The sequence below is a fragment of the Falco cherrug genome, chromosome 3 (genome assembly GCF_023634085.1).
Source record: "Falco cherrug isolate bFalChe1 chromosome 3, bFalChe1.pri, whole genome shotgun sequence".
In the NCBI taxonomy this organism is placed as follows: domain Eukaryota; kingdom Metazoa; phylum Chordata; class Aves; order Falconiformes; family Falconidae; genus Falco; species Falco cherrug.
The window spans coordinates 15,519,819-15,545,575 of NC_073699.1; the positions used below are offsets into that span (position 1 = coordinate 15,519,819).

A 25,757-nucleotide genomic window follows, 5' to 3' on the forward strand; every position below is an offset into this window, starting at 1 on the left:
CTTTGGGTTGTAAAGAGCAAGGAATTTAATGCAAGACAGCTGGATAATGAAATAAAAAAAAATATAATTCCCTTAAGATAAGACCTTTCCATGAATTTTCAACTTACGCGAAAACTGGTCTGACAGCATTATTCATATTTCCATACGTTGCTCGTCCTAGTAGCTCCCTGAAACAATTCTCAGCTAGCAGAGCAGGGTTTTCCTCTTTCTCTCCTCCTGTAGGAGAGGATGGAGGGCCGGTTCTGCTGAAATAAGACAAAAATACATTTATTTTACTACTGATTAATATTCATCTTCCTTACTGTACTCAGCCTTGGTTCTTCAACATTCATCAGTCATACTCTCGATCTTCTAGGCCAGGGGTCCTCAAACTTTTTAACCAGTGGGCCAGCGTGCGGATGAAGTGGCAGGCAGTCATCTGCGGCTGCTTGGCTTCTCCCCCAACCCCCGGCGGGGGGTTCTGTAAATACTGGGGGCCAGATTGAGGACCCTGGGGGGCCGTATCCAGCCCGCGGGCTGCAGTTTGAGGACCCCTGATCTAGGCAATATTGGTATCTCAAATATGCATCAACCCAGAATTCTGAAAAAAATATTTTATTCTTTTATAGCAGTACTACAGGTCACCATTTGCTCACTCAGTACTGACCACTGTATTAGTGAATATTTACATGACAAAAGCAATGGCTGTTAACATTGATTTAACTTAATACCCACTCCATTTTGACAAATTACTACCCATTGCTAACAATGAATGAAAGCTACGAAACCATGCAAAAAGTTAGGCAGAATCTTAGTCATTTTGTTCAGACTAATGATCTCATTCACCTGCCCATTACTGAATCCACCCTGTGTGGGTGAGTATTAAATAAAACTCCAATAGTTATGCAGAAACAGATGGCTTGTGACTTCAAAAGAAGTCTGACTGAACTAATTAGAACATTATCACCCACATAGAAGGTGAGCAACTTCTACACTATCTGGTTAGAGGTAACTAACTGATTGTCTCCCAACATTACTATGGAGAGCATTGTATGGGGTGCCCAGGTGCTGGTTGTGAGGCTGTGGGGTAGCTTCTGCAGGACGTACGTGTGTGTGTGTGTGTGCGCACGTGCATACGCATGTGCTCAGTTTGGCTTTCAGCCAGGGCTAATCAACCACAAGGACTGCAAAGTTAAGCATAGTACCTATTATAATGTCTGCATCAGTACACACAAACCTCGCATTTTAACCTTATTATAATATAATCCTTTGTCAAGTTGGTTTTTTGTCCTATAGTATTCTATGATACTGCTGGGCAACTGGACTCCCATATTTATCACATAGTATGTTACAAATAACTTGGGGGGGGAACCCTAATAAACTCCTTTCAGATTTGCAAATATATTTTTAAGACATAGATATTGATATTAATTTCCCCATACCATATTTACAAAGGTGGTCCCTGTTGAAGAAGGACTCTTCTTTCACTAAAGGCATTACTCAGAAACACCAACTGATTTCTTCAGTCAGAAAACAGTAACAGTGAAAACATACACTGTTAAACCTTGTATCAGATAAAGACACCATTAGGAGTGTTAAACTGCCTAAGTTTTGCTTAATTGCCTAAGCTACTACTTCTTCAGTTGCTAAAATATCCCAATGAATGACTTAAACTAAAATGAATATTATTTTATAGTAAGAAGGAATTAAAATCAGCATTTAAATATCAGCTTCATTTCATATGGAAATGTTAACTTATGAGTTAATATATCTTTCAGTGCAAAGCAAGGCTTTAATGTTTCATCCTCATCACAGCAGCAATGACCAATCTTTTGTAAAATTCAAATACTGGCATTTTCATTTCTTTCTTTTCTCTCTCTGACTAGGAATTAGACTATTTAAAATCAACATGGTACAAAAAGGAAGCAAGAGTACTGAATTAAAGACTGAATTCAGATACAAGAGAACTACAGAAACTCCACACTATTTTGGACAACCTAAAAGCTGCTCAAGCCCAAATTCTATCACCAAGTTTTGAAGGGAATAGCCTGTTCCTCACCTTGGCATAACTCAAATCAGCACCTGCACTGTGAACAGTGAAGGGCAGAGCCTTTCCTGAAGAGTTTCCAGTTCTCATTTTTGATGCAGGTCTTGGTAATGTTTTTTGGTTCATATTTTGGGTTGTGGGTTTTTGTTTGGTTTTCTTCCTTTGCCCGAAGTTACCTCCTTAGAGCAAATTAAAGGCATTTGAAATTTATTTCTGAAGTGCTTCACACATCATACCATTAAGCTGTTACTAGTATTTCATGTAAATTGAGCACTTGACAGGTGGAAGACTGAGAAAGAAAGAAAACTGTTTCTTCTAAGGTATCAAGAAGTACTGTTCCTACAGGTGTCAAGTATTTTTTTTGCACAAAAAACAGAAACTTAAGTGAGAATTCATTCACCTACATTAACATTATGCATGTATGCATTAGGAGACTTTAAGACTGCAGAAATCAGTACACTAAAACGGTAAACATACTTTCAGTTCTGCAGAACAAGCTTGTGCGTTAAATATGTTTTTAAAAGTGTTCACGAAGAGCATCAACTTTAATTAATGTTCACTCTTCAGCACCATAAAACCATAGCTTTAGAGCATTATAAAAAGTCAAATACTGAAATGCCAGAGTTAAATGGACACATTAGCATCATAGTTGTAGTATCTTCTGACAGCAAGAGATCTTCTAGTGTTTCAAGACTACTACAGTCTTAAAAGTTCCAATATAAAAATCCTGTTGCCTCTGGTAACACCGGTGTCTCAGAAGTTACCATAAAATCTGATAAGTTAGCAATGTTAATAATAAAAAAGCCCCAGGCACCCTGTTAGATAAGTAAAGAGAAATAGTTTTATAAATGCACAATGATTAGAATTCTAAAAGGCATGACAATTTGTATATAATCCACCATGAGTACCACTAAACTGCAGCTTTACTCAGCTGCTGTGCCCCTCAATCTCCCCATTTTTTTCCCTGTACTGCCTAGACTGATGTAGGCAGATGGGCATCCTTCTCAGTGCAGAGAAGGTATAAAAGACAGTGCAGTTCTGTCATTCTCATTGCCTTTTTGACAGATTCCCTAGAACACAGCAGCATTAAAGGTGGGTGTTGGAGGGCAGGGGAAAGCAAGCAGAACACACAAGAGTTCGTCTATCTGGAAGAATTCTAGTTAAATGTAGTAAAAATAAGTTATGTTTTAAGTGTTTGTATATGCAATCCTACAAGAAGGTGACTTCTCAGCATTGCTAGGAATCTCATTTTAGAATAGGTTAAAGAAAGAAATTGCAATTCAGTCTTACTAGTCTAAAATATTAGTCTTAGATCGCATCAGAATGTTCAAAATTATTTCTCATAGGATAGGAATGTAGGAATATGTCTGTAGGAATCACATTTTTATTTTGAACTTTAATAGTACCTACCTCCAAGTATTCCTCATTACGTATTTCTCAGCATTATCAGATGAAAAACAATGAACACAAAACTATTCTTTTAATGTTTTAGTTTTAAAGGAAAGCTTTGTACAGCCCCTCAAGTTTCTAAATTCAAATCAGCAACTCATTACTTATTTTGTTTCACTGACTTGGTTTTTAAGCAGAGGTTACAAAACCTCTGACAAATCCAACTGCAACACTGCAGTTGGATTTGCATCCTCTGCATCCAGACTTTCTGTACTACCTCAAGCCCAGAGGAGTGAAGCATGAAATGCATTTTGCAATGAAATGGGCAAGAAGCACTCCCTTTAGCTGTTCTACCAGCTTTCTGGTGGGTAATCTGTATCAGAAAAAGTGGCAACAAGGAATGGAAGGAGGGACATTTTGAGGTACAGTAGTTTCCACAGCAAACATCTAATCACAGGCTTAAACTGGCTCAGAGCAATTTTAAAACCACAAAACCAGGACTGGCCAAAAAATATGATGGGGCAGACGAAGACTTAACCACTACTTTTGAGCAGAGCAGCCACAGGAAAGTTTGACTGTGACTCACTCACTCTGAGAAAGAAATATATTCTGATCTACCTCTAAAACAGAATTTATATGAACACTATAGATCCATTAGAAGGATTTGAAGTCAAGTCCACAAATGCTCGATGTCCTTCTGCCTTAAATAAGGCTTTCACATTTAGGTTTGCAGTTATCACGAGGAGTATGTTACAAACTAAGTGAATTTCCGATTTCATACATCCCCTTCCCATTTTAGAGATGCATGTAAATTGACATACATGATCAACTCTTCTGAATTTTCTTCCAGAAACTTGAAGGAGATAGGCAGAGTCTTTCAGGCAATGCCTTATACTATACTGAAGTACACATGACAATTACTTTGTCATACAGAATCATAGTGAAGTACAGCTTAAGAAAAAACCCAATCTGATTTTTAGAATATGTTACACTTGCAGATTTGTCTGATAGTCACATAACTAGAATGTGCATTCAGATATATGGATAAATAATGACATCCACAATTACAATTATCTTTTAAAAATGTTGTTTAAATATTAATTTCTTTACTCCAAAAAATTGTCTCATCTGACATGTACTCAGAAGAATCTTAAATTAAGCTAGTAAGGTTCTACAAGTAAAAATTACACTGATCTTTAAGGTAAGCTTTACCTATGTGTACTTCAGCTTTAACTAAAAATGGTTATTTTCTATGGACTTTAGTTGAGGGTATTTTCTGGAACTTCTGCTCTTTCTCAAATAATGCTTTGATTCCATCTGCCAGAACAATATGCTTCTTACTCCTACTCTTCAATATGCCTCTGTTTGTGCTCCGCAAATATGAAGTCGCATATAAAACAAGATGAGAAATTTTCTATAACATCATTTAAGGCCAGCAGATCAACAATTTATAAATACTGTTTTCAGCTTTTCTCTCATATGCGCTTCACACAAAGCCCCTACTTGCCTCTTGGAAAGTCATTAGTCTTTTTTTCTGGTGAATGTGCATTATAGAAAAAGTTTCAAGCAGCCAGTTCAGATATTTAATTAACAGTTTCTTTGTGACAGATTTGTTTTTCTACCACCACTACTGCATTGCTCAACAAACGGTAAAAATTCTTTCAGTACATATAAACTGATCTTCTTTAAGTGGTTGATCCAAATCCTATTTCAGTCAGTTTTTCCATCAGTAGTTTAATTTTGCTACATAAAGGACAGCATATGCTTGAGGGCACTGTAAAAAGTAGCAAAGGAAAGAGCTCACCTACATCTAGAAGCTCTGCAAGAGCAAGCAAAAGCTAACTAGGCTCTCGTTCAAACAGCAGTTTCAGAAACCTTTGTTTCTTATTGAGATCACTCTTCAGATGTAACATGTGAGAGAATATTTCTGCCCATACTGTGTGGGCCCTCAGTTATATGCAGTGAATAGATAAAGCATGGACAGATAGACAATGAGTGATTTTAGTAATTTAGTCTGAAATTTTGCCTTGGAGAAGGGACAGGTACTAGCAGTCAGAAATAAGTGAAGACAAATAAGGGTGAGGAATGGAAAAAACCACCCCCAAAATCCAACAAACCAAAAGAGAATCCTGTCAGATTTAGCAACAGCATCATGTGGAAGCATGAGAAGCGTGTTGTTATGGGAAGGCTGCTGAGCCTACTTACCAAGCAAGTTTTAAAGCAGCTAGAGTTGGGCGTGAAACAAACATTTAACCTTGTTTGCACAGCTGAAGTTGGTTTTAAGGAAGTTTCCCAGTTCTAGCAATAAAGACTTTTTATACCTACATAGTGCTTAGCCACAAATAAAGACACGGACCAGAAAAAGCGACTTTTCAACTGCAAGGTGACTGGCATATCCTCAACATCAGTTATCACAGAGATCTTTTCTGAAGGCATACCTGGCAGGTAATATGCCCAAGAGTCATTGAAAGCAAAAAAAGAGAAGGGTGTCTACATATAAATAGATTTTAAGTTCTCAGTTTAAGTACTGTTGCAGACAGGACAGACACTTGTTACTAATTGCTAAATGGGAATTAAACCCTCAATTTTTAACAAACAACTAGCAAAATCATTTGAGTCACCTAAAAGCCTGTGCACTTACTAATCTCTGCATCTGATGTTACAAAACACAGATTTTACAATTTTTAAGAAGTCTAAACATGATTATACAATTTTTGGAGCAATTTTTAGGCCAATAAAATCTAGAACAAGTGAAATGAAGGTGGTTGAAAAGACTCCAAGGCAAGAAACATTAAAGACAGATAAGCAGAGCTGTTTCAAGGAGACTTAGCTAATAAATGTCCGCAGTTGTTTCCACTAAAGGGAAGAAAAAGGTATGTACCATAAAAAACAAGCATAAAGATTGCTTAAAAAAACATTCCGGTGACCAGGAATATCAATACCTGTCAATATCTTCTATTTTCTGCATATTAAACAGCAATGATGGTACTATCTTGTCCATGTGTTGAGGTTCCCATATAGTTGCTCGAAGTTCATCATTAACTGTTTTTCGAACCACTCCCTGAATGCCCCTGATTCCAGCAATTCGTATCCTAAGGAAGGGAAAAAAGGAATTACTGAAAAGGAGAAACACAGCACCTCACAGTATGGTCCTCTACCTTTTGGGCAGTAGTAATTATGTAGTATGGAATCCCATTACATTCTCACAAATAGTAATTTGGAAATCTGGCCAATTCGTTAAGTTTGCCCATATTGTTTTTAAATGCCCTTAAAACTCATAATGAAGCTGACAAAACAACTGAACAGATGATCTGTAAGGATAGTGTTGACACTGATCAATGAATACTCAAAACTGTGTACGCCACTTCCAACAGAAGTCACATGGGTAAAACCCCACCAACTCCACATGATTTACTACCCATTAGTTGAAACCGTGTGCAATCTCAACCTACTCCAGTGCTGAAGAAAAATATTGTGAAGTTACCATAGTAGAGCTGAAGCAATATCGTAACAAATCTTTAAAGATTTGTGCAAGATTCACAAGATTTAAAGCAAAGGATAATTCTATCAACCAAAGTGTGACACACAAAAGGAACCATCACTCTTAAGCTAAAACTGTTTGAATGAAATTGAGAACTAATCAACAATAATAAACCCATAAAAATAAAAAATTAATGTACGTTCTAAAAAAGACTTAGTCTAGCTGTTAGCTATTGTCATTATTTTGTTAAACAAATAGTTTGCAGGAGGACCTGTGCAATGAAACAAATGGCAAAATATTATTTTTTGAAGTGGTAATACCAAATTAGTTGTTATAATAAATGGCAGGAATAGAATTTTACTTACTGAAAACAAGTAGAAGAAAGGGTGGTAGAGCCATCAAGAGAAATAAACGCAAGCCTCTCTAAACTATTTCTATTAAAATCTATCCCTCATTTTTTAAATCTTAATTTCAGTATGGACAACACATAACTATATTTTGTTCAGTCAAGTTCGCTAAATTAAAACGTCTGCTAGATGAACTAGCCAAACTCTATAATTAATATTTTTGGTTAGAATTCAATTTGTAAAAGCTTAGATCTGTAGCCTCCTGTTTTTCAGCTATTTCTGAACAAAGCCATGTGCCTTCCAATATGGATACAATACCATTCTAGAACTTTCAGGACAGTTTTAACAGGATTAAATACAAAACAGGGAAGAAGAGTGATGCACAAACAGCTAGAAAAGCACTTGGTATTACTGCACTAAAACTGCAGTGCAGTATTCCAACATTAAGTTTTCAATATAAGGATCTAAGAATGACTTTTAAGAAACAGGGCTTCCAAACTTCCATCACTGAAACATTTTTTTTCTTTTTAATTATTAGTTCTTAAGGTAATCAAGTTTTGCTGATATTTGGCTTCAGATACATTCAATACTAGCACTTAATTCCCCTGCTGAAAGGGAAATCTTACTTAACAGGTGATATTCAGTTTCAGACTCTGAAGCCTAAATGACCTGACTATGTGTGCAGAAGATGTTCAAGCTCCCATTCAAGCCAGTCAGTTCAGTGGAACCTCAAGCTATGCAGGTGAACAGTGACTCCAGATGGTCTTTAGCATCAGCTGAATCACACCCTAGCCCCATCAACTGCATTGACTACTTGTGATATCTGCATTTAGAATTGTAACCTGTAGTCATAGCTTCTCTGTTTTGTTGAATTACCTGTGCCTACAGCAAATCTGTTATGACAACTCCAAGAATGATTGCTGTTCACAAACATCTCTTTCAAAAGCGATGCATTTAAACTATCTAGGATGATGTGGAAGAAGTTGCATTTCTATGCATTTGGTTAACCCGATTAAAAAATTGATTCACATGGGGAAAAAAGGCTACACTTTTGTTTAATGGAGCGCCACTAGCACTAATTTTACATTCTTACTGTTGTATAGGAGGTTGAAAAATGATGATTAAAGAACTGAGGATGGAGTAGCATCAAATTCCAGCACATACAGGAGAGGTTTCATTCCACTAAAGAATAAAAGGTATTAAAGCAGAGATTACATTTAAATCAAGGTCATATACAGTCTTATGTCACTAGGATGAAATTCCTCCTTGTCTAAGGGTACATCAACATTGCAGACTGAAGCACAGGTAATGGTGCAGGCTGACAATTTGAAGAGCAAAAGATTAACACAATTCTCTTGCTCCTACAGCAATCAGTTCGAGGTATTTTACTTTGAGGCATCCTTGTGAGTGGTAGATCATACTTGATAGATGAAATCAGGGATGTACTGATTTCTTAATTCATTCCATGTTCTAGTTCATTATTAATATAACCACCCATTAGCAAGGGGCAATGAAGGCAAAAGTACTACTAAAAATCCTGACCTGAGCTTCGTATCCTAACCTCTTACGAAATGTTTTATGGTAAGTAGTTTAACATGTCTGTTTTAATTTCACTAAGCCCAGAAAGGCAAAATCTTAAAAAGCTCATTAAAACATGAATACAATTTGCAACCATCAGCTTCAGGTAAATAAGACTGTACCTGGCAGAAGCCTAAGTTATGAGTTAATTCCATGACACAATGGCTTCACTAGTGACACCTGCTTAAGAAGTTTCCATGCCATTTGCCTTTTGGTCCCCAAGTACAATCCAGTTCTTCCCCAAACAATTTTACAGGGTCATCCTGTAAAACCATTCACTGGAATAAATGTTCCTAAGGAAAATGGGTGGGGGCAAGGGAAAAGTATGGGAGAAGCAGGCAAACTTAATCCTTACGCTTTCAGAGACAGTTTACAGCAGAACCGTATGCAGCAGCAATAGGGCACACAAGTAAGATGGCAGCAAATTACAGAAAATAAGGAGGAATGACTTTTTGGGGGTTTGTTGGGTTTTTTTCTCCTAACCAATGTACAGAGCATTCATCTTTTTTGAAAATACAGTTCACAGATTTTTGAAACTGCAAACTTTAAGAAAAGTCCTTATGCGTTGCAGCTAACGTAACAACAGTACACCCAAAGGGTTGCGTAAGTGTTCAGCACGTGGATTTTTTTACAGTTGACTAAACAATTTAATGCATAGAAATAGAAAAGATGAGTACAACAGAGATGCAAATAATCTAAGCTGAAAAGCTTTCAGTTTTCTAAAATGCTCAGGAGTGGAACACGCACTACCGCTGCAGGTACAGAATCCCGCTAGGGGGAGCCGAAGTTAAACAAACCTGTGGTACTTACATAATCATGTGAAAATCTGTAATACTAATTCATGAAGGCATTTCAGTTTCATACACAGTATCGTACTGCAGACATCTAAGAAAATTCAGTTCTAATGAGTAATTCTCAAACAGCAGACTCAAAATATGCTTTTGCTATTCATATAAGTAGCCCCATTAATTTCTCAAATGAGTTATGCAACTTGCACACATTTAAAGTAGTAAGTAGTGCCTTTCTGGAGAAAATCCATGCAATCTGGCAGGCGTTATTCAGGTAAAATTCCACTTAAGTATTCTAGGAGTTCTAGACATGTAGGATTTGTAATATTCAGTGCTGTTTAAAACATCAAGACTTTCATTTTCTTCCTATGGAATAACCTATTCCACTAAATGTCATAATACAAGCTGTATTACAGACTGTATTAACGTGTTAAGACCGTTTTCTGTAATGCATACAGAATGACACTTACTCAGTTTGTATTTCTGGATCATGGTCACATGAATGACACATGGCACTGAATCGAGACACAAAGAAGTCATAGCGTCTGTGGTAAGAAGGTGTGTCTTCTTCAATGTTGGCAAATTTGACAAACTGGAAAATGAAATACATTAAAAAAAGCTTTTGATACCAATTTCCCCCAAAAGAATAATGAATACTAAGCTTCATTTAGAAAGTAACATAAAATATTGCATAGGAGAAAATCCAGATTTGACAATACTCAAGTATTTAACTTCAGAGAAGAAAAAGTTAAATTGGAGACTTTTCTTTTTAAAGCCTTTCCACTAGAACTTCATTTAGACCATTATGAAAGGGTACAACTGCATGAAATACAACATACTATGCAATATAGTGAATGTCATTAATTCATAGAATATTAAGAGTCATTTAGGTCAGAAAAGACCCTACGCATCATTGGGTCCAACTGTTAACCTACCACTACCAAGTCCACCACTAAACTATGTCCCTACCTGTCACATCTACACACCTTTTAAATACCTCCAGGGATGGTGACTCACGTACTTCCCTGGACAGCCTGTTCCAATGCTCAACAAACCTTTCGGTGAAGAAATTTCTCCTAATATCTATTCTAAACCTCCCCTGGCACAACTTGAGACCATTTCCTATTCTCCTATTGCTTCTTACTTGGGAGGAGACTGACCCCCACCTTGCTACAGCCTCCTTTCAGGTAGTTGCAGAGAGCAGCCCAAGCAATCAAAGGGTACACTCTCACTAGCAGGTTAACTAGCAACATCCTGACTTACCAAAATTCAAAGCGAATAAACTTGGAGGCATTCTGTCAATTCTGCCTATCTTTACAAAAGGGAAAAAAGAAGGAGTCATAGAATTATACCCAGTCAACTTAAATTCCATTCGCAGAGACACACTGAAAAAAAAAAGTTCCAATTTGCAAACATCTACAACACAACAAAGGGGTAAATACAGTCAACGTGTATTTGTCAAGAACAAATCACATCAACACAGCCTAAATTATTCCTGTGACAAGGAAATAGATTTTGTGAATCCAGACCAAGCAGAATCTGTCATATTTTTTCAGTGATGCTGTTGACAAAAAAACCACAAAAAATTCTCAAACGGGAGCTAGAAAAACACTGTCAAAAGAACATTCCTCATAAGATAGATGCAAAAGTGTTTGGAAAAAATACTGAAACACTTGTAAATCATCAAACTACAATAACACACCAAATGAACTTCTGAAGGGGCCTGTCTGGAATACAGTAGGTGTGTGAGTTTCACTGCAGACTTAGATAAGAGAGTGAGCTCATCAAATTTGCAAAGAACACTAAGCTGACCAGAGCTGTAGGCACATTTGATGCCCAGTTCTTGAGAACCTGAAAAATCACAGCTGCAATTTATGAATGGCAAGCGCAACGTACCATTTTAAGACATCTGTACAAATACAATCCAGACACAGCTGAATGCAGAAAAGCAATCTGGGGTTATAATGAACTGCACATTCAACAAAAGTCAATGCCGTTATAATGGCATGAAAAAGAAAATATATCGTGATACATCTGTATTACCCATGACACCTATATGGAAATTTTGGCCATCTAGTTGGCATTAATAAGTTCCGAGATGAAGTACTGCATCCAGTTGAAGCATCACAGCTGAAGATGGTGATTAACTGGTACAGTCCTTCAGTTATTCAAGGGATGAACAAAGCTTTATATAAACACCTGTTAATAAAAACTAAAAGACATTAAATTATCTGGTCTAGAGCTGCCTAAAAAATATTTATCTTACAATATACAGAAGACAGCTATAAAAGGAGAAAAGAAATAAATAGTTTTCTTTGTTCAGTAGTAATAGGAAAAGCAATAATGGCCTTACACAGAAGCAAAGGTCCCCTAAGTTAGACATTTTAAAAACCCTCTTCTAAAGCAAGATGACTGCCTAAAGACCTTTTGGACTCTACAACACTGACAGTTTTAAGAACAGGCTATAGAGGGAAGAAAAAAGGGAAATGAAAGGTGTCAGGAAAGGTTGGGTATAGTGCTGGTTTTGCCCTGAAGCAGAGAAGTGCCCCATTAATATCCCTCTGCTTTTTCACACCCCAGTATTCTTCATACCAATTGCTAAGCACAGGCTGAGGCACTTCTTGTATACTTTGCGATGCAGAACCTGCTTTTATCAGCACAATACCCATAGACATTTAGACAAGCCCAAAGCACTTCAGCATAACCTACACCATATTGATTTGTGGAGGTTTTGAGGTAGTTTTCAAACTGAAAGTAAAAACTTTATTTCAGGAAAAAAACACACTACTTTTTAGTGTTTTTTCTAGTCCTTTTTCTGTTCTATCTAGAACACATCCCTTTCAACTGCGCCAGCAGTTCACACATGGAAAGCTACAGGCGCAGCTGAGAACGATACAGTTTGTAAAATCATATTCTCAGCCAATACTGAAAACGGAGCAAAATTGTATAGTACTAGTCCATTTTAAGTGTCCTTCAGCAGAGAATATTCTGTATAGTCTGGTGATAAGAAAGTGACATACTGTAAAAAAATTCTGTTTAGTCTATTACCACAGTTTGAAAGACAATCCACAAACAGCAACCATACTTCTTTTCCATACAGTGAGTTACAAGAACGTTCATTCCCCTCCCATGAGATCCTGGAAAATGCTTTAAATGTCTTATATCTCGCTGGTTTGTTTCATGGAGTCGTTAATTACAAAACAGAAATAGGTTTTCTGAAGCTTTTTGAGGACAGGAACCTAATTAGTCCCTACAATACAGGATAAAGTGCAGAGTTTGTTTTTTTTTAAAAAAAAAAAAAAAAACCACAAAAAACCCACACACACACAACAAAAAAAACCCCACCCCAAAATCAATATGATCTTAGTAGTTTCCAGACATTCAAGTATTCAAGGCTACAATTGTTTCACCTAGCAAACTTCCATATAAGCATGTAAAAAAATAGAAGCAAAATGATTAAAGAACACAGAACACTATGGGAGCAGCCATGAGAATATTAACCCATTTACCATTTAGTATTAGCATCTTAGTATTATCTATAATATAAAATTATTTGATTGACAAGATCTTCCAACATGAAAACTTAATAGAACTCTAATAACTGTTTTGTCAGAAGAAAGATTTATTGTACCAAGACATTGCTTTGTAAGAATAAATAATTAATTTAGGCCAAGAAAAGTGTCAGGGACTCTCTCATGCTGGACATTTCTCCTGCACCACAACGTAGCTTCATAGCAGGGAAGCAAGTAATCAGCTCAGAAGTTCTACCTCTCAAAATGGTGCACACAGTTAAATGTCCAGAAAAGGCAATTTTTTTTTTTATTTCCTCATGTGCCTAACAAAACAATTTCACCCACTGCACATAAAGCGTTTCTGAAACATATTCCAGGATTAGCATTCAGATGACTGAACATTTAGGCCACAGGGAAGCTGTGTGCTAACACTTCTGACATGTACTGCAAGTATACAGTTCCACTTCATTACAGAAATTTTAAGTTTTTACAGTACATGTTAGCCTACGCTTTCTCCTTGCTTAGCAGTGGTGGTATTAAGCCATTATTGTTGTTAAATAAAGAATATTTTACTCCTAAGCACCTCAGATATTTTCAAGTATACTTCAAATATAAAAATTATTCAACGTAAAAAAGGACAAAACTTATGAAAGTCCAAGTACTTGCCTAAGGTATACTTACAAACTTTTTACAGATATAAACATGTCATTCAGTTATAGTAAATGTTTGAATCTCACACTGGTAATTTATGGAACTTTTGTCAGTACAAGCATCCTCTATATTTGTAAAATACAGAAGGTACAAAAGGTACAAAAAGGTACTTACATTGGTAATATTTCATTTCCAATAATTTTGAAACCAATAAAATTCAATCAGTATAAAAACATATAAATCTAACACAAAATAAAGAAGGTACATATTATCTATTCAGAAGATGTTTGTTCCAGACTGAGTCAAGAAAGTTGGATCATATTACAAGGGAGAGAGAGAGATTGTGTGAGTCCTGTAAGTAGATCATGCAAGTTCTCAAATTAAATTCTTAAGGACATAATTTCTTGTACATATATATAAGAAATGCTGTCTTATCACTCTTATGTAGCAAGTACAGTAGGAGAAAAATCGTAACTTTTAATGGACTCTGAATGGCTTTAAAGAAGGTCAGGTTTTTGCAGCAATTCAAGAACAAGCAATCAACATGCATCACATCTAAGTTTGAGTTACATTATTTAAAGTAGCTTCCTGTAAAAACAGCAGGCTGGATCTGAGCAGCATGGGCTTTTATATTTGAGCTCCACAGTCTGTCTTTTACAGCCTGCATTTTCTCAGTTTTCAGACCAGGGAAAGGAGGTGCTGATGACTAAGAGTTACCATCTTTTATAGACAAAGCTACTGTATTTCATTATTAGGAAACTACCACATAGGAAGACATGATATCCTATAAGCATAAGACTTATAAACTACACAGTACCATAAAGATGGTGAAGGGTCTAGAGAACAAGTCTTATGAGGAACAGCTGAGGGAATTGGGGCTGATTAGCCTGGAGAAAAGGAGGCTCAGGGAAGACCTTATCTCTGTCTACAGCTACCTGCATGGAGGCTGTAGGCAGCTAGGGCGGCAGTCTCTTTCCCAGGTAACAAGGGACAGGAGAATAGGAAAGTTGTTCCGGGGGAGGCTTAGATTGGATATTAGGAAAAATTTCTTCACCAAAAGATTTGTCAAGCTTGGAATAGGCTGCCCAGGGAAGTGCTTGAGTCACCATCCCTGGAGGCATTTATGAGACATGTAGATGTGGCACTTAGGGACACGGTTTAGTGGTGGACTTGGCAGTGCTAGGTTAATGGTTAGACTCGATCTTAAAGGTCTTTTCCAATCTAAACAATTCTATGAATTAATGAGAAGTGTGTGAATGTATATATGGACTTTGCAAAAAAAAAAAAAAAAAAAAAAGAAAAAAGAGCAATGTCAGCTTTTCTAAATAGAAAAGTTTCTGACATTGGATTGATACATTAACTGCACAAACAGTATTAAAATTATCATAATACATAATAAAATAAGGTTCTCAGCAACAGAAATTAGTGATTTAGTTTAGTTATTAATAGTTAAGGTCACCTGACACTTTTCTTCGAGTTTTACCTGAATGGGATGAATAGTTTCACATTCTACTTCATGCAACTTGTATGAAAATTATCCTGACTGCCACGTGTGCAGTTGTGTAACAGTCAGCAATGGTATGTTAGCCTACAGGGCCATATTAGTGTGGCTATGAAACTGCAAGACCAGAAACTGTAAGCATGAGGTGGAGGAAGCAATATTTAACTGTAAATGACCCTAAAAGGACTGGCTAATGTGATGTACTCAGTATCACTCAAATTCTAGTAGATGCAGGCATAGAATTTAGAAGATAGTTTTATAACCAACAGGATAAGAAAGAGTGCTCTGTATAATTCTGTCTTTCTGTAGCTTTAAGTGCTATATAAAAAAAAGATCAAGTGGGGAACCTGGAGATAAAATAGTTGCGTTGTATATTAAATCACTACTAGCACATAATTCTGTATTGGTACATGGAATGAAAGAAGCATCTTGTAACAAAGATAAGTTTCCATCACATGCTTCCAGATTAGCATGCTGCAGACAAGCAAAAGTAGTACTCTGCTGGGAATGTTAATTCTGACATTCCTTACTTTCACAGCCTTGACATTTTATACTATTTTTACATTTACATGCACTTCAATTCTGCCAAAACCAACTGCTTTTATAAGCCAACACTAACAAATATAAAAATCTTGTTGTAATATCAGGCAATGACCGGTCAACTTTCCACTTGGGGGTACTGCTTGTCTTCTTGTGCTGCCGATGACAACCAGCAATAACAGTTACTTAATCATGCACAGGAAGCCCAGCACTGTCACTGATGGCATCATTATTTCACTGGTCCTAAGACAACATTGCCCTTCTAAAATGAAGCACCCCATCAACTAAAGAAAGCATTTGTGGAAATAATTGAAAATGTGGTGATACTGGATTCCACATTTATCTGCTGTTTTGCAGATGAAAAAACCCACAGTATTTCACTGCCAAAAATACAAGAATAATTCTCCCTGTCAGCATCCCAGATTAGCTCAAAATGTTTTTTATTCAACTGGGTTTTGTCAACATAATTTAAAATGAAAGTTTTACTAAATTATGCACCCCATTGGTTTTGATCAGCTGCTTATTAAAGAAATTTTCTGGAGCATCTCCAAATAAAAATGACAGAAAGTTTGATATTTTTTAAAAAAATCATCATCTCTTGTCCAAAAAATTTCTGAACAGAATTTCAAAGATTTTAAAGCCTTTCACCCCTAGACAGGAAGAACAAGCTTAATTAATTAATTCATTCTATCCTAGTAATAACCACTATGTATCTAAGTAATACATTTAATTATTTGTAGATGAGAGATAAGATGTTTTACATGGTCTTCCAAGTTACTGAAATTCTGCAAAATGGTTAGAGAGAAATTCAGTATTGCCATAAGTTTTTAAGTAAAAGTTTATTGCAGTCAGCCTTCAGTTTCTGTAATACTTAAGCCAAGGAAATCTTACTTTCTCCCCCCACATTTTTCCAGTTTTCTCACCACCATATGCTATCCTAGCACGTTGTTAATAAAAATATCTTCCATGATAGAAAAAACTATTTTGAACTTCATAGACACTGCCAATTTGAAACGTGGCCTACATTAAAAAGAAAAGTAAAAAACTATTGAACATATCCACTACTGAATTCACCAGTTTTCAAGTATCTGCCTATATAAGTAGATTTAAAATTATGTTATAAAAAAAAAAATCATTGCTGCTGTAGCAAATAAGTGAACTTAAATTACAAATGCAACATATAAAAAAAAGTCATAGGAATTAATTATATGTATCCTGATGATCAGGCATAAAAGTATATAAATTAAAAGCAAACAATTATCTAAAATGGTAATCTTCAGGTTTGGTTTTTAGAAATAAATTAAAAAATGAAATTTAATTTCAAAATGAAATGGCTGAATGAAACTTTCATTTTTTTGTAAGATACAGAGCACCAAGTAGAATTACTTCTGCATTTAAAAGCAGATATTGGGAAGTCAGGGAAAGAAACCTGAAAAACAGTGGGAGCTTCCAGATGTTTCCAAGACTTTAAACTAAGTCATTCAGTAAAGATTTGTTTCATTTGAAACCCTGACTTCTGAGCAATCACAAGAGTCCCCACAGCTGAAGCAAAATCTGTTTGTGAGGCTGCAAAAAAAAGCCTACAACATAAAACAGACAGTTGAATCTCACTCAAAAGACATCACTGCCTTTGTATCCCAGTTAAGCTTTGAAAGTCAGCTTTTGGGATAGAAAATAATCAAGATCTACTTATGGACACAATCATATTCCATATCTTTCTAAGTCTAAGCGGACTACAAATTTCTTTTGGCCTGAAATTGAGTTTAACCTAAAAGTATTACGGAAACTTTCCCAACCAGTTTAGAGACATTTACTTCACATGCAATTTATTCTTCTTTCCCAGACAATACCAGTTTCCACTCCAAAGGGGTACTATCAGAAGAACTAAAGCACATGGAACATTATACAGTCACTTTACCATCTCTACTCCTCTGGGGTTTTTGCTTGTTTGTTTATTTTTTTCCTTCAGGAGGAGAGGAAAAGCTATTAAAGGCTAAATGTGATGGCGGACTTTCTCCGTGTCTAACAAAATTTATTTAAGAACACAGTAGGTCAAGTGATCTTGGTAACAGACAAGCTGTCAGTGCCAATACACTTTGTTCCTTTGGAGTCAACACAAAAAGACTCTATCTTTTCTCTTCATTGACTACAGAAGGCACCTAGGGAAATTAGCATAATTAGGTTAAAATTAGCTTTTGGAATACTGTTGGAAGAGCCATACATATTCACTCCCTTCACAGAATCTGACATCTTATTTAGGAAAATATAATTATTTTTGGCTACTGAGTTTTACAACAGACAAACACAAATTATCTCCTAATTTAGGAAGTCCATTAATCTGCTTTGCTTATGGAAGACTTCATTAGGAACTGACAGGGACATCAAACAGATTACTGTAAGGTGGAGTTCTGTTCAATAACATTCATTTGGAAGTGACGTGTGTCCTGTACATCAAAGTGGAGGGTGGCAGTAACCATTTGCCACCAAGGATTTTAAACAACTGGGAAAAAATACACATCTTGCTATTTTGCAGCCCAGGAAATAAGTTCCAAAGCTATTTCCCTAAGAGGTCTCCCCCAGACTTTATTATACAAACAAATCAAAAGAAGCAGGATAGTCTGGCTCAAATATATTAAGGTAAATAAACATCATAATTCATAGAATATATTTAAATTTTTTTTACACATATATATACATATCTCATTACTCTCTGTAAAGCTGTCCTGTTAGTTTGGGGCACAAGGGAACACTACTCCCCAACATCAGAACAAGAACTCTGCATTCTACTGTAACAAGAAATTCTACTCAGGAACAGCAGCACTCTACTATACCCTCCTCTCTCCCTGAACTGCAACTCCATTTAATTCCATCAGCCAGGAATCAGGCCCAAAGGAAAGCCGAACAGTTTTACAGAATCCACATGCAGCTAACAATGGCAGTATACACAAAAAGCAAGCATTACTTCTTTACTCATGTAAAACCAACCACTCTCAAGTGAAAACAGTCCACATCACAATCCTGGAATTTAAGAGATTCCTATTGCATGCACAAGCTGGGAAACACAATGGCTGAAGGGAAATATGGCAGAACCATAACACAGATTGCACCCATCACTCTATTTGGAAAACTGCATCTCCAAATCTTCATTTTGACACTTCTAGTTATGTCCTCCAAGCATGGATCCCAATCCTGAAATATTTAAGCTAGTAAAATGGTGAGGTTGTTAATACTGAAAGCTTTTGACTTCTGGCTACTTTTCAGCTAACAGGAATCTTTCTGTGTAGTGTCAATGCTGCGGAGAAGGATGTTGAATCCTTCCTCTCACACCATCGCTCTCGTTGCTGGACAGCAAACAAACACTGTCTTAACTATACAATGGCTCCAAGAGGTCTGTTTAAAGATTCAAAATATGAACTCACAGAACGGCTTTGCTGTTCCTTCCAGAAGTTCTTTCTGCAGGGGACAAGCCCAGACATCAAAAAAACTTGAGACTGAAAGGAAACAGTTTTTCTGCCTCCAGCCACTATCTGCTCTGTGTTTAGACCCAAATGGTGTATACCCTGTCACATACAGAATCTTCTCAACTCATGTTAACTGGCAGATCCTTTGTAACTTCTGAAACTACTTTTCCACAGCAAATAAAGATTTATTATGATTTGATTTAGTATCCGAGTTTACTCACAGAATTAGTTCCAAGAACTTGAAGCTTTGGTTCGCCCGATTCCAGAAGCTTGGCCACCATATGAAGAAAACTTTCCACGAATGGTTTTATGCTTTGAGAATGGCAAGCCATTAGGAGTTGGTCCAATGCCTCCATGGCAATTAAAACATACCTGAAAATTAATCAGAATCACATAAAGACATGCTACATTTTATGATTATCTTAATCAGTTTAGGTACTTATCACTATAAAAATTAGAAAAGAAAGAATGGAAGGCATATATTTCCCACTGTCTAAAAATTAAAGTTATTGGTATTTCTTACAATTAATTGGCAATAAATTAATCTTCCCCAAATTGAGTCATTTTTGCCCATGATTGTGGTTGCTGAGTGATCTCCCTGCCCTTATCTCTTGACCCATGAGCTTTTCATCTGATTTTCTCCCCCACCTGGTTGAAGAGGAAGGGCAAAAGAGTGGCTGGGTGGGCACCTGGCAGCCAGACAAGGCTAACTCACCACAAAGGGACTGGGTCTGTCTTGCCTTCTAAACTTGATTAGAACAACCATGACGAAATACTGCTACATGTTGGCATCCATATATAATTCTGTGGCTTATTTCCTTACCCATAGCGATGTCTGACCACATCTCTGCTCAGTCTCTCTGCTAGGTAAGCACCAATGCGATCCAGCTTTTCTGGTGCAGAAACTGCATAGAAAGTCAGCTTCTCCATATCAGCCTTAACAAGACCATCCTAAAAACAGCCATGCAAAATATAAAATAAAAAATTCACAGCATGTATAAAGATTTTGAAGTCTTTTTCCTTTTGTCTACTCAACATTTAAAGATCTGAGCCATACAGATAGGTATAAGATACTGAAAGAAAACCCAAACCCCAAAATCCACAAATTTTGTGCAAAATTACTAGCTAAGTTCTGAAACCAGCAACATAAAATTCAGTAAAATATCTTTTAAAGAAATGAAGCAATTGTCTGAACTGTCTTCCCCAATGTTTTGGGCAGAGGGCCGGGTATTCCAAAAGAAAGTATTTAGAACAGGTGACACACCTTACTAAGACACGCTTTTTCCCTACTGGTACAATGTAATTTTTTTCTTTTCCCACTCCCCCCAGAAATGTGTATTTGATGCTCAATTTTGACACTATATACAAACAAGACTGTAATTTAAATACTTTAGACTGTAGTTTAAATATTTTATTTCTTCAGTATCACATCTTGGACAAGGCTGACATACAGGGTACCTGAAACCTAATTGTTACAACAAGATAAAAGATTTACATATTAGTTCCAACATGAAAAATCTGATATGGATCTCCTCAGGTGAGGTTATAATTAAACAATCTGGTAAGAAGGATAAGTCTTTTTTTTTTTTTTTTTCCCTAGAAGTTCAGCAGAAATTATCTGTTTCAAATAAATTATTTTGAAGCTTTTAACACACTCAGTTAGTGGATTTCATCAAGCAAGTCTTATAGTTTAGAAAAGGTCTGTAACTTAATGAAACATCATGGACTGGCTCATGTCCTGCACTGAGCCACAGAACATAAACAAAAGCAGAGACGAAGGAGTGCCAGCTCAGAGTTACTGAGTGAGATTAAAGCTGTAAGCCTACAACTGTAGCAATTCTGAGTGTTTCTACACCTGTACCAAATAAGTAGATTAAAACAAATAGATCTATAAAACCGTATTCTTCCATGCTTTCAACATACTGTATACACAGAAACCACTTCCTTTAAAAGCCAGTAACTAAAACTTATAAATGGTAAATAGCACTCAGTAACAACACAGTTTAAAGAAAAGCCCATGTCCTTTGTAAGATAGAAGCCAAACATTATACAAATGCTGACTGTTCTGCTTACTTTTACTGTAACACAAGACAACAAATTCTGGTAACACATTTAAAAAAAATACTGCAGCAGAAACATAAACTCTTGATCAGTCTGAACCGTCACCATTATATAGGCGTTACTAAATGGTAACAAAGTGATTTTCACAGAGCTTAAGAGCAAAGCTTTAATATAGCTCCAAGACTGTTCCAGTGAATAGAAAAAACTCTGTATGAATAACTGGAGAAATTAAAAATCAACAACAACAAAAAAATCTGTTGCACCACAACAGTCCACCAGAACTATAGAAACTTACAGTCAATGCATCAAGAGCTAGAAAATAAAAATCTTGTAGAAAACCAGAAATTGTTGACATCTGCAACTATAATAAAACAAGTGCCTATGGCTCTAAGCAATTATGAAGTTGTATTACCTCTGCTGCAGAATACCCTGTTTAATTAAATCTCTGTTCCTCTGAATGAAACTTACTAATTTTTCTTTTCAATATGCACAGCCCTGCTTTGAAAAGGGAATTAGACCAGATGATCTGTAGAGATCCACTTCCAGCTAAATTATTCTGCTACCTGCTTTTAAAGCTATCAAGTGCTAAAGCAGAATTTTCCATAAAATCTTAAAATAGAAAAGAAAAAAAATTGCTAAAGCATTAGTTACTATTAGAATTTTTCAAATGCCAATCCCTTAAAATTTTAAAATCATCACTCACTTTTGGATCTTCAGGAAATATGTTATCTACCAGACGCTTGTAGCGAGGTCGCAAAGCAGCACAGCAACAGCACACTCCTGCAGAGAGATTTACCCAACAGCATTTAGAATTAAGTTTTAGGAACTCCAGTATTTTCATTTGAAGCAAACAGTTGACAAGCAAGGAGGAAAAAGATAGTGAATTCAGCTGCTTGTTACTAGCAGCATAAAGCAAAATGAAGGTAACTGAAAATGACTGACAAGTCAAGTAAGCAGAACTACTGTTATAACGTAACACATGACAAAATATGCAAGCATCTTGGGCACTAGAAATGCACCTCTCATCCAGCCACACTCAAAAACATGTAGAAAAATCAAGACATTTAAAACTTTAGTATTAATAAAACCCAGGGTACTTCACGTGCTGTTTTATCTTCATTCTGAACAATCATTTCAAGACGTATCTATACATGCATTATGTTCACTCTTCTACCGAAAAAGTCAACTGCAAAATCTTCTGTTTTACAGGCACCCATGTAAAGCAACATAAACCACATTATACTAAACAAGCTCTCCCTTCCTTCTCCCACTATTCTACTAGGCATTGGACAAGAGACTGTCACTTGAAATAGAGAAAAGAATTTTCCTCATTTCCACTCTACTACTAATACCATACTCATACAAAGATAATCAGAACCATACATGTAACTTGCATTTTTGTTCATTTAAAGAGTCATACTGCCTGGTCTAAAAAGATAGAAACCTACAAAGTATGGTTTGATTTTCCTAGCACTCAGGACTGCTAAAACTTTAGAGGAATTCCAGTTTATACCAAAAAATAGCACCCGAAACTAAAACTCAGCACACAAAGAAAATAAAAAAGTTTCTAGATATCAGTCCAACTGTTTTTAAGTACAGATTTATTCCCAAGGAATTTAAATGTTTTGACAAATGAGTTTTTACATGTTTCAGTGGACATATTATTAGAGTAACTCACAGGTTAGGTCTCAGATCAACATTAAAGCAGCTCTGATGTACAAGAGCCACTATGTAGAAAATAGTAAACTGAATAATAATATTCAGTATGCATGCAGATCAGTGGCTTTCTGGTCTTTCAAATCTCAATACGTAGAGCATTCAGAGTAACTAAATATCTTACAAACACTGTATTAAAAGTATTCATTTATGTACTCCAAAAAATCCTAAAACACTCTGCTAAAAATAGTAAAAGCTGCAGCAGCTTTTATTGTTAATCAAAACAGGGAAAAGAATAAAGGGTATCTTGCCAGTGACTTTGATGATTGCAATTTATCTGCAAATTTCTCAGGCTGTGAAGAAGTATTAGACAAATATATCAGGATTTGTATTTCTTTACTTAAGATATAACCTGAGTTGGTTTTAATCATATTTATCAGAACATCTGGGAGATTCAAGACAAAGACTTCCCCTGCTGTACTTGTTTTTATTACAAGACGCTACACGAGCACATTCTCCCTCCATTCCACCTGTTTTCTGACACTACTTGTCTTTTGGACAAAAAAATTAATTCTGCTCATAGTCTGACAACTTAATTCTTGCAATTTATTTAATCAAAAACAATTATTGAATAGAGTATGATTTTAAAATCACACTTTAAGTTCTCAGTGGTCTTTTAGCTCAGTTCATTAGAGACATATCACCAATAAGAGGAACACAGACATACAACTTCAATATGTAACTATGAAAACAGAAACATTCAAGGAATAAACAACTGTAAATACTAAGAATTTTTGTGTGAAACAGTAATTTGTTACTACTGTCAAGTTCTTCATATGACTCCTGTTGACATCCCCTACTCACAGAGGTCTAACCAATGTAAAAATCTATGTTTACATAAAAGGTGCAGGTACAAAGTAGCTAAAATCAAAGCTATTTTGTATGTCTTGGGAAAACATAGGTATCAAGAGGTTAAAAACCTACTTGATTTAAAACTGAAGTAATTTAGACACTTGTACAAAAATATTCTTTAGAGAGCAACATTGTGTAACTTTTTAAAAGTAAATAAAATCATAGTAAGAAAGGAGTACTTCATTAGTGTCTAGTATATCACTCAGGATTGAGACACTCAAGACAAACCATCAAAACCCAAGAAAACAAGACCTAATATTGTGAAATGTTTCTTCAGTTATGTACGCAGCTCTGTACCTGGCTCAACACTCTTTGTACTTGTGTCTTCCTACTTGATTTTCAACCTTCTGAACCTCTAACACTGGTCCAAAGTAAACAGTATATTTGATTACTACTAAGTACACAAAGTATTCTTACAATAACTGCAGTAAATTATTTTGCTACAGCTATCACATACTAAGAGTAAAAAATATGTAAAATATTATAGGCAAGACAGAGGCAAGTAAAATACTTTTAGAGTTAGTTTCTGTTTCTTTAAGTGATAGAAGAAAAAAATCCTTGCAAAGAACCATTTAGATCTTCAAACACTGTTTTAGAACCTTGTTAATTACATAAATTCAACCTAAACCCTGGATACAGTTGCTCCTTTGAGAAGGATAAAAGAATATCAGGTAACAGCACCAATTCATCCAGGCAGCCTCACCAGATGGTTTCAGTTAATGGAAACTCAGTATCATTCAAATACTGCTCTTCAAACATAAGGCACACAGTGAATTTTGACATTAAAAAAAAAAGCCTAACAATAAGTACATTGCGTAAGATTCAAAAATTTTCTCTTCTCCCCATCCTGGATTTTCAGTAGTATCTTTGCATTGCTATGTACTTCATTACAGCACAGTTTATATGGAAAAGAAAAAAAAAAAAAGAAAAAACCCCAAACATACCAAACTTTTCAAAGAATTCTCTTATCATCAAAATACAAAAATAAAATTAATGTGTATGTTAATGTAATTAAAATAATTTCCTAAATTAAACAGAATATTCAAGTATCAGACAGCAAGAGTTAATCTGTTAAAGCTTTCAGCCATCAAAGATATTTTAAGTAGAGAAATTTAAGTAGAACACTGTCAGAAAAAAACCCCAAACTGACAGGCTCTCCAAAGAACACAGAAAAAAAGAAAACCAAAAGCAAAACCCAAACAATTAACAGCCACAAGACAGGTTGTGGAAAAAACTACAGATCATTGCTCAGTGTTTTGATATAACCAGGAAAGATAAATAAAAACATAGGAATAGCATTTTTATTAAAAATATAAATATTGAAAACACCACACAAAAATCAAGTCTTAACAACAAACATTAGAAATAGATCAGACTTAAAAAACCAAACCAAAATCAAGGAACATATCACTATATAGACCAGAAAAGATGAATGTTGTAAAAGATGGTTAAAAGCTGAGCAATTGAAAACAGATACATTCTTGGATACAAACCTAACCCAGATAAAAGCTGATCCAAATAAATACATTCAATTCAGAGAAACAACCTGTTTTGCAGGTCTAAAGAATGCAGTCACTAAGCCAGGTAAAAAATAACTTGTTCCATTTTGTGCAGATTTATCGACCAAAAACCCAACGACAATTCCCTTTCAGTGTCAGGCAAAATTTCCAGTTTAATGGTTTCCCCATGAAGACATCTTCATGTCATTTTATACAAGAAAATATAAAGGTTAAAGCAGTATCTACAGAGAAGTACATACTGTTAACATGTCAATCAAGGTAAAAGGTTTAAAATCCTTATTATTTATTTCTCCAATAGCGGAACTTTATAAGTTTAAACATGTATATTCTCTTT

The 25,757-nt window shown here is 35.7% G+C and overlaps 1 protein-coding gene across 5 annotated transcripts in view; it reads right to left on the bottom strand.

Annotated features, from left to right (window-relative positions):
* EFR3A (EFR3 homolog A) overlaps window positions 1-25,757 on the bottom strand; it is an 86,244-nt gene that overhangs the window by 39,823 nt on the left and 20,664 nt on the right. For 4 of the 5 annotated variants that reach the window (XM_055704567.1, XM_055704569.1, XM_055704566.1 and 1 more), the window contains 6 exons: window positions 22,039-22,115; window positions 20,098-20,225; window positions 19,496-19,646; window positions 10,080-10,201; window positions 6,358-6,507; window positions 108-245 (listed from right to left, as the gene is read on the bottom strand). In XM_055704567.1, coding sequence (XP_055560542.1) covers window positions 108-245; window positions 6,358-6,507; window positions 10,080-10,201; window positions 19,496-19,646; window positions 20,098-20,225; window positions 22,039-22,115 — 766 coding nt within the window. The remainder of the gene's footprint in view (window positions 1-107; window positions 246-6,357; window positions 6,508-10,079; window positions 10,202-19,495; window positions 19,647-20,097; window positions 20,226-22,038; window positions 22,116-25,757) is intronic. The other variant, XM_055704568.1, reaches the window with a different exon arrangement.